Genomic DNA, 11682 nt, shown 5'->3' on the forward strand with positions numbered 1-11682 from the left:
TTAAAAACATCTCCAAGATATGCATAAAGTTTTTTATTTTTTAAAGAAAAACTGTCCAAAGCGGTGATTTTAATGGAATATTCCTTTTCGTATTAACAAAATTATATATTGTCGAACTATTATTGCCTGAAAATATATAATTTTGAAAACAATATTCTTACTGCCGTTTCTACACTTGCCACACACCCACACGTTTTGTGTCAAAAACCAACGTTGGTGGTCATGATCTGCTCATTTCTTTATCAGAACTAAATTACAGTTCAGCAGCAAACTAGTTTTATATCGGCACTTATGGTTATCTGACCTGTTCCCTATTATGGTTAAATCAAATCAATGACACAAAGACAATCCTTAAATATGTGCATTCCCACGAACATACATATAAAAGAAAAACGAACTCGATTCTTATCATTTAAATACAMATTTTACCACACTAACACCAACAATACTAGCAAGGTACGAAATGGTTTCTCATCAATTCCAAGTGTCTGTTTGACGATAATGAGCGTGTAGCACCACAAGAAACCGCATAAGCATTATTGTTGTAGTGCTTTTCCATTACAGGGTTGCTTGATAAGTATTTAAAATGAAAAATATGTATTTCTGTCGGCTTTGTACGTGATTTTTGGTGCTCAAGGTTTTTTGATGCGTTTTTTCTGATCTAAAGTTGAATAAACGTTTATTCTTCTTGTCAAATTGTTATCGGTCAACTAGAATAGAACATGGCGGGGGTTTAATTTTCAAATAGATTTGGTACGGAAACGAATAGCATTTAAAGTAATTTAAGGAGAAATTATAGTCGCCAGAAAAAATCTCTGACAAGAACTGGAAAAATGCTGCCAAGTTGACAGTCCTTGGCCGGAAAAAATGCGGGTACGTTCCGGTTACGAAGATCCGACCGTCGTAGGAACACAGAAGTGCAGCCTATTTCTTGCCTCTTAGTTTCATTTTCTCAACGTCTGGCTTGCAGCCTTCTGTCAGTTAAGTTCTATTTAAAAAAGTTCTTTAGTTCAGAACTTAACTGACTGACAGATGGTTCGTAACCAGACATTTAGAAAACAGGACTTTAATGTGACTTTATAAAAGCGATTTAGATAAACGTATGTATTGTAAATCTGAGAATTCCCAGTAATAACTAGAATGACAATGAAATTCCATCAAATACCATTTTCCAATTTCATGCTTTCACACATAATTATATACGCACACCCACTATAATATATAGACGAATTGCATTAAAAATTTGTTGGTCCAGTATAATCTGCATATGTTTTATTAAACTTTTCGAGTACTATTGTGTCGCTGGCGACGGCGGTCTTTCTCTTTCATCACACGCACACATCACAACTCAAACGAGTATAATTTCTCATTTTCCTGCTGCTATTGTTCGTAGAATCTCAGTTGTTAGAGTTTTTCCCATGCAATAAAACGCCCTGAACAATCAACGATCGAAGGGCGATCAAACGTACACACACACACACACACACACACACGTTTGTTCACAGTGTGGACTTGGTACATTTAAATTTGTAATATCCATACAACGGTGGTAGCCTCCTCCACCTACTGCCTCGTCTTGCATGCATGCGTTCTCGCATTTTCGATAGATCATTAAAAAAATTAAATTAGAAGTGCAATATTAATGAACGAGTGAACGATCGTATGTCGTGGTTGGTCAACCCATGCAGCAGCATCCATTCAATTTAGGTATTTCGTTGCTTCAAGTCAAACTGTTATGGCACATTTTTTGTATTTCATTGATCTTTACCGCAAAGCGGGGAACMCTGCAGGGTTATGCTATGGAAAACTGATCGATGGCTCACGATCTTCGGCTTACAACATTCTATGGTCTTATGCACTTATTCTATGCTGGTGCGCCTGCGCCGCTTGCTACAATATCTACATTCAAATTGAAAGCGCAGCTTGTTAGAGCATTTTTGGTGATTGTTGCTTCATACGCCAGMAGGGCTGTGCYYGATCACATTTGGGTCTGCGCCTGCGCCTGAATATTGAGTGAATTTTTCTTATCTTTTGTTGTTGCTTTCTTTATGCTCTTATGTGTGTTTAGGTGCTGCGTTTGCTTTTGTTGTTGGCGTCAACGTCGTTGGTGATCGCTGCRTGATTGCATTTCTTGGAAGGACGMCTCAAGAATGTTTTATTTATTTWTTTTTYKMTWTTTTYTYTWYAYWKYRYWYKCSYYWWWRYKSTKYTYKWGAKAYWYYYYYYWSMKYTYTYTYWSWKYWMAYAYACWYKTRTRTGTGTKTTTTTTTGTATTAAGTGATTGTTGAAGCATTCTCGTAGTGGTTCKTTGGTTCCCAACTGTAAAAGCAAAGTATGAAAATATTTTTTTCCCCACTAGAGTCACGATTGTTGTTGTTGCTTGTCATTGTTGTAGCTCTTGGTCATGTAAATGGTGCCTATGCAGTGCATGTGTGTGCCGATATCTGGTAGTACCACATTCCAATCTCAGAATGAAGCAAACCAGAAATAAGACAACCAAGAATTGAATTATTCCCACCGAACTGAACTCCAACTCCAACAGACAGACATATCTACACATATTTATAGACAAAGTATGTATGTATGTGTATATGTTGTTTTTATGTTGCTGAATTATGTAGCGTTATACTTCTTCGGTATGTTGAGGCAGCGAGTATTACCTGGTGACCGGTTGCAAAGGTTGGATGACTGACTGACTCTTACCTATGTACGCAGCTTTGTACATTGGTGCTGCGCTTTGCGCCTTCTGCACTGCTGTGAGCATTCTCCGGTTCTTTGACTGACTCGCTGGCATTCAGAGGCCGCCCAGTGCGTTGGCTTGCTCCATTCTTTGTATCCAGTGTTGGTTTTCTAATAAGTATCTAACTTTGTTGTTGGTCTGCGCTTGCGTGTCGACATACAACAACAGTAACTTATTTACATATGTATGTATGTGMATGCATCTGTAATTCTCTCACAAGTCGCCAGGTAACTCGAACATAACTAAACCAAACAATAAAAAAAACATACTTTGAAAAAGTGGTTTAGCTGCATTCCAAYGTATTTTATTGCATTTATGTTGGGTTGATCAAGCGGCWRKCCRTTTGGAGTTGCCAGATGTATTTTTGAACGTTTATAAGAAAAATTGTTTTCGTAAGAACACAAAAAGTTTAGTAAATCTTACAGCTTTTCAAGTAGCTTACTGTCAAAYATGACTTTTGTCTTTTAAGCATTGATATTGACATAGCAAGATTGCCTGATTTATTCGTTTTGGAGTGCACGAGAAAGGGGAAGATTGGGAACAATTTCTCGGAGTTCTCAAAGCGTCCCGTTTCTCTTCAAGAACTTTTTTTCTCTAACAATAGATGGATCGAAGGGTCACATGTCATATCCTTTTCGGCCGTGGTTTTCTTGCGACGGCTCTGACTAAAACGTTTCTGCTGGTGCAAACTTAGTGGATTTTCATAAAACATATAGCCTCTCAACTTTGAAATGGTAACACAAAAATAGTTTGAAAATCTAAGCATTTCAGCTCTAAACGTAATACACACAAAATATTAATGAAAAGRGGGAAAAATACTGAAAATCGATAACTTTTGTAAAATAATAAGCATTTTTTTATTGTAATTTAGTTATTGTTTGCTTAAACACACTATAATATTCTAGTGTTTTCCATTAAAATACTAAAACAGCAAGTATTATTCCCTTCTACCTACCCACCGCAGCTCTGAACATTTATCTGAACTCCAGTTGTTTATCCACTCACTCTCATCTGGCAATACTATCACCCCTATTGCTTCACATACTTGGCTACAACACTACTACTCTAATGTAGATATTTTATTTTTGGTCTTCTATGCGGTTTCCGTGAACGTTCCATGGTAGAATGTAGTTTTGTCTCCCGTGACTACATCACTAGTGCATTAAGTCTCTTGCTGTCAACACGCACGCACGACTACGTCAGAGAAGAAAATAAAGAAAACGTGGTGGAAAATTTTTGATTAAATTAAAATTTTTGAAAAAAAGAAAAGTTTTAAAAACTTGGGAAGCAATTAAAAATTGTTTAAAATATTTAGTGATAATCTCTGTTAAATATTGTTTTTGTTGATATTATATTATTGAGAGCGTGGTTAGTGACTGAAAAAAAAAAACAATTTGTTTTGAAAGTTTAAAGAAAAACGAAAACTTTCGTATGAACTGTTCGCCTGCATTCGTGCGATTATATGCAGCAGTGTGAATACTTGCTTAATTAATAATTTAATTCAACTTGGATAGTAGCAGCAGCTGTTAGTATTAAATGTAAGTTAAACAATTTTTTTTATGATTTTAAATTATTTTATTTCATTTCTTTTTAATGTTTAAATAAACGAATAAATTGAAAAGTGGTCACTTGTGTCATGAAGTCACTTTTCATAAAAGCGCTGTGTGGGGCGACTTTACAACTATTGGTTGTTACTTCAATTTTTACTRTGAGCGCATTTTCTTTTTTAAACATGTTCTTCATATTGTTAATTATAGAATAACTTTTGCATTCATTTATTATACAATTTTATACGAATTTTGTGGTCACTTATTAGTAATAACAGCAATTTTTCTGAATTATAAAAATAAAATGTATTATTCACTTAAACAGTAAATGCAATTACAAAACAGTTGTTCACTGTTGTTTGTTGTTRTTAAAGCTGAGTTTGGGTTTTACAAAGCAGCTGTTTTTTATGTCGCGTTTTCATTGCGGTTAAAATTGAAAAGCTATAAACATATGCACATTAACACTGTTTACAACAATGCATTAACAAAGTTAAGTAATTAGTAATCCGAGCAATATATTGAGGCTGTGAGCACTATTCTCATATTCGTAAGTGATACATGGGTTTAACAACCTTTTCGGATATGAAAGGTTTTGCATTAAACACTGGCAAAGCCATAAGGGAAATTTTATGACTATATTTTATATGAACACATGTATAAACCTGGACAGACTGACATGGACATTATTCTTATGTTATATGTTCAAATAATTCGGATTAATCAAAATGGGACTTGTCGCTACAATCTGCAACTTCCCCAAAGAAATCAAATAATATTTTCTATACTTCATTCCTTTCCGAGAACTTGTTTCTGGAACTTGCCCCCACTTACTATAGTTATTTTCTTCTGCACTTAAACATGCAAATTTTATATTAACAGCCATACCGTAATCATTCGTCAATTTATTAACATAAAATAATATAAATTATTGTTTTAGAAATTTGAAACAATTGCTTTAAAAAATATAACTCCGTCGCTGTCATTAGCTACAATTACTTGATTTTACGCCTGGAAATATTCGCAASACTTCTCGTATATTCTTGTACTACTCGTTGCATCGGTCTACTCGTGCRTATTTGCTCGCCTTCACCCTGCAAAAATTCCACACGGCGACCATTGCATTGCATTATTGCCGTGTGCCTATGATGAGTTAAATTATCATTTCTCCATGCATCTGCTTTTGTACTCTATATTCATTCCACAGTGGCGGTAAATAAAATATCCCCCCTATACCATTGTTGGGTGGTGATTATTGTAGGTATTTGTGCATGCAATAACAGCTACAAAAGTTTGTCTGTCGACGACACTTTTCATATTTCCATTGATGGTTACTGCATGGCTCCGGCATATAATGTTGCCACCTCTTTCCGTCGTGTAYATTTCCAGCCAACTCGCCGAAGCGATTGTAGAGATTGAAGCGAGACCAGAACAGCGACTTGGTAGTCGTTTGTTTGTTTGTCTCTGGTGACAGCTTTAACGAGTAGTCTGTTGTTGTTTTGCTTTTCCACTTTTTTTCTGCTGCCACTTCAATTGTTTTGCTGTTGCTTGCTTGTTTTTTTTTGTACTTATATGTTGCACTCAAATTGCGGTTTGACCACATTCCATTGAAACTTTCTCACAGTCTGCTGCAATTGCCCCCAACGTTGGTTCGGTTCGCTTGGTTAATAATAATATTGCTCAGCGACTGACTGGTTTAGCTTTGGTTTCGTAGTTGCAGTTGCTTTTCGCTCGCTTGCAGCAATTTTTCGTAGTTGCAAATGCAATGCTATTGGATACCTATGTACATACAGCTTATGTACATATGCATATACTTGAAACCCAATCCAATTCACTTATAWATCACCAGCTCCACCAGATTTTTCTTGTCCGCTGACCACCAAGAACAGGAGTGGTATTTTTTTTTAATAATGCTTTCACAGTATTTTCAAAAGTCATTTGGCTTTGCGAATCTTTTTAAAATACCATACACGCACCTACAAGTTCCGTTTCCGGAAAGATCATGATTTCGACATTTGAAGTTGCAGAAAGCTCACTACTTGATTAAATTAGGGGAATATAGAGCGCTGAAATTAGTATTTTTAACAGCTTTATCGCTAAGTCGTAATTATTTTTGATTTGTAGTTTGCAGAAGGTTTTTAGTTCAGAAGTCAATGACTGGAGAGTATCTCTCAGATTTGAATCAACTTCGAGCAGTATCGACAGTTTTCGCAAATAAAATATGTTTTTTTTTCTATTGGGTATTAAAATGAGTTATTCAATATTGTATGTATTGTATGATAATAAAACGACATTTTTAATCACTTTATAGATAAAAAAATATCGTTTCTGCAAATATCTGTATTTTCAATATTTCTATACACCTGCTTTCCGATACGTTAGTATTACTATTTGTCTACTACGTTGCCACATTTCATATCGACGCCATTACGATTTTTTGCGCGACACTACTAGCTTTGCAGTTGAAAAGAAAAAACGCATTTTCCAACGCTACCAACACGCGATATGAGGAGTATTTATTTATAAWTTCTCCTATACCYTTACAACCAAAGCAAAGAGAGCTTATTGCAAATTTGCACCAAACTTTCATGCAACYTTTCCCCCGAACTTTTAATTGTACATTCATCTACGCCGGGTCATATGCATTCGTAGACGACGATTCCGTTCGGTCGGAGCCCTGATGCGCGAGCCGAGGTCGTTCATCGCAGGGTTCATTGATTATTATGTCTACAATACTACAAAATCCTGCATGGTTACGGGTGTTTTAGAGACGCGACGATGCTTATGCTTTTGCGAGTGGCATTCACTTCGCTTGCTGCAATCGAACCCACGCTGTTCGGTCGTCGTCCTTGTTGCTGCTGGTCGACTTCGTACTTTGGCAGCCATTACRGCACTGGAAATGTCCTGCGCAGCTAAACACTGCTTACAACGTTGTTTTTGTATGTGTATGTCTTTGGAAGCCACCCAGCTTGTGATTTATGATTTACAAAAAACACRCACACACACATAAAAAATGTTTCACTTTCCTTCCAGCGGGGGCGACRAATTGCAAATGTGCATTTTCGTCGGTTAACGACTTGGCTGGTTGACTTTGGCTTTTACGGTCGTTGCTCGTTTATGAGTATTTTGCTCGCCTCTACGCTGAACGAGTACAATCTTGTGTGCGTACTCCAAAACCGAGTGTTCTTTTGTAGTACTCGTRTCACATTGATTCGGCTCTGTAAAGCATATTGTGGSCGTCGTCTCGTTGACGTAGTATACTCACTTGCTTGTATCGTAACGCCCATAAATGGAGAAGCTTAACGAAATTTCCTAAACTTCGCAGTGGCTATGCTATGCACTTTTACCATCATCATCATCAACATCGTCCTTGCTTGAATGAGTGCATTGCAGCTGCTGAGAGCATATCTTGTCCTGCAGCTGTCTAGCTGGCGCTAAAGTTGCACACGCACACATGCGATATGTTTTCACCCTTAATTAATGTCCTTACGCTGTTGTAGTATGTCCTGCGCGGCACTTTTACTCGCTCGTTTTTCAGTGTTCCTTTGGCAGCTAACGCTTTGTGCTCATCGCTTCCAGGATTCAGTCATTAGACAGACTTCGTCAGGACACATTGGTCGTGCTTTGCTTTTGTGATAAACTACATACAATATTTATATATACATATATGTATATAGTCACACAAACTCTTATTTGAGCTGTAAAAATAGTGGAATATGGGCATAAAAATGGCGCCGCCGCTATTCACTGCCTTCATGTAAAAAGCGTCTGTTGCTGAATGATAGCTAGCGTATACATACGAAAAAGTTTTCATCRAAGGTATGAGTTAAAGTGGTTTAGTGCAAAAAATATCCATTACATTTATTTTKAAATTGTAAAGAATAGTATTTTTTCGATAAGATTAAATGTCATAAAAATTTCTTTATAAAACGGAAGTCAGTTTTTCAACAGCACAGTCTAAARAGTAAATAAGGAAGTGCAAAATAGAAAAAAATATTTAAATTTCATTTCTTTGGACTTTTCTTACATAAGTTACAATATGTTTTCAGTTCTAAAAATATAATAACTTATAGAAGACCGTCTACKGACTACATATGTACATATGTACGAAAGTATTTCTCCGGCTGATTTAATAACAGGGTGTAGTATACTATATATACGTAATTCTCGATAAGAGTAACACAATCGACTCAGGCGAAGTTCACATATATTCACAACAACTTTGACGTTTACACACCACATTTTTGTTAGTTTATAAAAGTCAGCGTTTATAATAATTAGCGGGTAAATACAGCATATTTTGAAGTGAGAGTGTGTCTATACGAATATTGAAAACTAAATAAAAGTTCTGAAATAATAAATAAAATAAAATACATACGTACATACATATACGATGTACATTAAATAAGCTGTCTCTTATACACATCTAGATGTGTATAAGAGACAGGAAATAATAAATAAAATAAAATACAAAAGCAAAAAATTATATTTGAATTAAAATTAAATATAAAACAAAAAAAAAAATATATATAAAAAAAATAAATAAATAAATAAAATAAAAATAATAATGCATTATAATAAAACAAAAAAATTAATTGCAGCAAAAAATATGAAGTATATAAACAATATTGTGAAAAATTAAACTAAATTTTTTAAAAATTAATCAAAAAAGTTAGTTTTTAGTTTTCAACTATTAAATTGAACATTTTGTAAAATTTTCTTCAAAAACGGATACTTTTGAACACTTGTAGGAAAACTAAAAGGGGAGAAAATAAATAGATATTAATCTTAAAAATAATGACGAAAATTGGAAAAAGCAATAAGGCCATATTAATATAAACAAAAATAACTATCAACATTACAACGAAAATATTTTTCATGCTAGAAAATTCCGCTTGATTCGGCATAACAACAAAAAACTGTTACGTTACTCATAGCACTATTGTTTTTAATTGCAAAAATATATTTTTTTTAACTTTTTTTGTCTCGAAACTCTGGCGCCAGCATTTATCTAATCATATTTCGTTCAAAGACAGAAAGATAGCAAATTATTGTATATACAAGTTGTCAATACAATACAAAATAGAAGAAGAGAGAGAGAGAACGATAGAGAGCAACATACGTACATACAATTAGAGCAATCAAAGCTCGGGTAGTGCAACTTTCTGCTATGGGTCAATAACAATAATTCTAAAACAATAATTTTTGCAAAAGCTTTTAATTACAATAAGAAACCTCTCCTGAAACCTCGGTAGAACTCTGTCAACAAGCGTAGATATTTGTCAACAATGAGTTGTAAAATGGGAGCAACAACATCTTATCTATTMTTACTGATTTTGCAAGCACCTTATATATTGACTAACCGAAACGTATACTTTTATTCTACTTGCAGACTTACGAAGGCAATAATCGCAGCGCAACTCATATAGTACTATTATTAATACCGCAACAAATTTATCATATTGAAAGTAAAGGACAACAGCAGCGACAAGATGTCTGAAATAATTGCCGAGAAGCCGTCAACTTACAATACAACTAATAATACGGCCGCCGAATTAGCAAGGCGTCTAATTTTTGAGTGTGGTGGTTGGACAGCGGGTAGAAATAGCTACGACGTAACGGATAACAAAACGAATGAAGTGTACTTACCCCAATGGAAGTGTGAACAATTTACTATGGATGAGAAATATCAGCGTGAAGATGAACGCCTGAATTCATTCGAAAATTGGCCACTGGAATGGTTGAATAAGAGGGAATTGGCACAAATTGGCCTAGTCTATACGGGCGAAGATGATAAAGTCAAATGTTATTTTTGTGAAGTCGAGATCGGACGTTGGGAACGTGATGATCAACCGATTAATGAACATTTACGCTTCTCACCGAATTGCCCATTGCTGCGACGACGCACCACCAACAATGTGCCAATTAGCAATGATACATTGAGTCGTGTGCTACCGCCCGTTAGTTATGATGTGTGCGGCAATGAAGGATACGAATTCGAGGCAAACGATGTGTCTGCAGACATTGCACCAGCACCACAGGCTCCACTGACGACAGGCGCATACCAATATGACAGCATAGCGGCCGACAATTTGTCTAATCATCATCATGCCAATGCGAATAGCAGCAGCAGCAGCAGCGCTAACAGCAGTAGATGTGGCAATGAAGCGCAATTGTACCGACCCGAATATCCTGAGTATGCCATCGAAGCGGCACGTTTACGTTCGTTCGCTGAATGGCCACGCAACATGAAGCAACGTCCAAAGAAATTAGCTGATGCTGGYTTCTTCTATACCGGCACTGGTGATCGCGTTAAGTGCTTTAGCTGTGGTTGTGGTCTCAAGGATTGGGATGATGATGACGAACCTTGGGAACAGCATGCGCTCTGGTTACCCAAATGCCGATATTTGAATTTACTGAAAGGACAAAGTTATATCGAAAGCGTTGCGGCCAAATATAAAACGAATAACAGTAAATGTGCCGATGCAGTGCCAGCGGAAGATGATCAGTATTGTCCAACATCAGATAACATCGTCGTACAAYCAGTAATTGCAACAGCGGCTTTGACGCCAACGACGTCCGAARCCACGGAGGCGGCGACAACTGCTGTGAAGGCCACAACGATGGCGGCAACAATTGCCGAGGAGAAGCTATGCAAGATATGCTATGCCGATGAGTATAACACGGCGTTTTTACCCTGTGGCCATGTGGTGGCTTGCGCCAAGTGCGCGTCGTCGGTCTCGAAATGTCCGGTTTGCCGGAAACCCTTTACAAATGTGATGCGTGTGTTTTTTCCTTGATCACCTATATAAACTATTTATTAATGTGTAGACTTACCCGCGTTGTAAATAATAATAATAATAATAATATGCGGTAAATCGGCCAGTTGTGGCGCTCGCAGCTTATAATAACTCTTTTTCTGCAACTGGCCGGTAAAGTAACAAATATTTATATAATTAAAMACTTATTCTTAATTATATGCAATAAAAAATTGACATAACAAATAAAAAAAAATAATACCGTTTTTCTTTATTTTCATGGGATGCGTCGAAAATACTATATTTTATTTGTGTAAGTATAGTATATATATACATACACATATATACATATATATGGAATTTATACTCAGGAATTTTACGATCTTGTTGTTGAAGAGCGCAAACCGCACGTAAATATTCCGTTAATTACACTTGTAAACACTGTCACAYGAACTTTGTGTTTTATGTGTGTGGAGACTTAACTTTTGAAACTCAGCTTCGTAATTTAACTTCACAAATGGAATTGTGCTTTTTAGACTATTTTGGATTTCCTTTGAGGAARCAAGAAAAATCCTGGGTTCTACATAAATGTACAACATGTTTGAGATTGTTATTTAGTTGGGCCAAACAAGAACCCAGA

At 36.0% G+C, this 11682-nt stretch overlaps 1 protein-coding gene across 5 annotated transcripts in view; it reads left to right on the plus strand.

The window, feature by feature from the left end:
- LOC108967738 (death-associated inhibitor of apoptosis 1) overlaps positions 1-11261 on the plus strand; it is a 26522-nt gene extending 15261 nt beyond the window's left edge. For 3 of the 5 annotated variants that reach the window (XM_018931342.1, XM_018931345.1, XM_018931340.1), the window contains exon 2: positions 9677-11261. In XM_018931342.1, the coding sequence (XP_018786887.1) occupies positions 9777-11084 (1308 nt within the window). In that variant the 5' untranslated portion in view covers positions 9677-9776 and the 3' untranslated portion in view covers positions 11085-11261. Of the gene's footprint in view, positions 1-4090; positions 4279-7886; positions 8104-9676 lie in introns of those variants that run through there. The other 2 variants (XM_018931341.1, XM_018931344.1) reach the window with 2 other exon arrangements.
- Positions 11262-11682: the final 421 nt, after the last annotated feature.

Source organism: Bactrocera latifrons, unplaced genomic scaffold (genome assembly GCF_001853355.1).
Source record: "Bactrocera latifrons isolate USDA-ARS-PBARC rearing strain unplaced genomic scaffold, ASM185335v1 scaffold_197, whole genome shotgun sequence".
NCBI lineage: Eukaryota > Metazoa > Arthropoda > Insecta > Diptera > Tephritidae > Bactrocera > Bactrocera latifrons.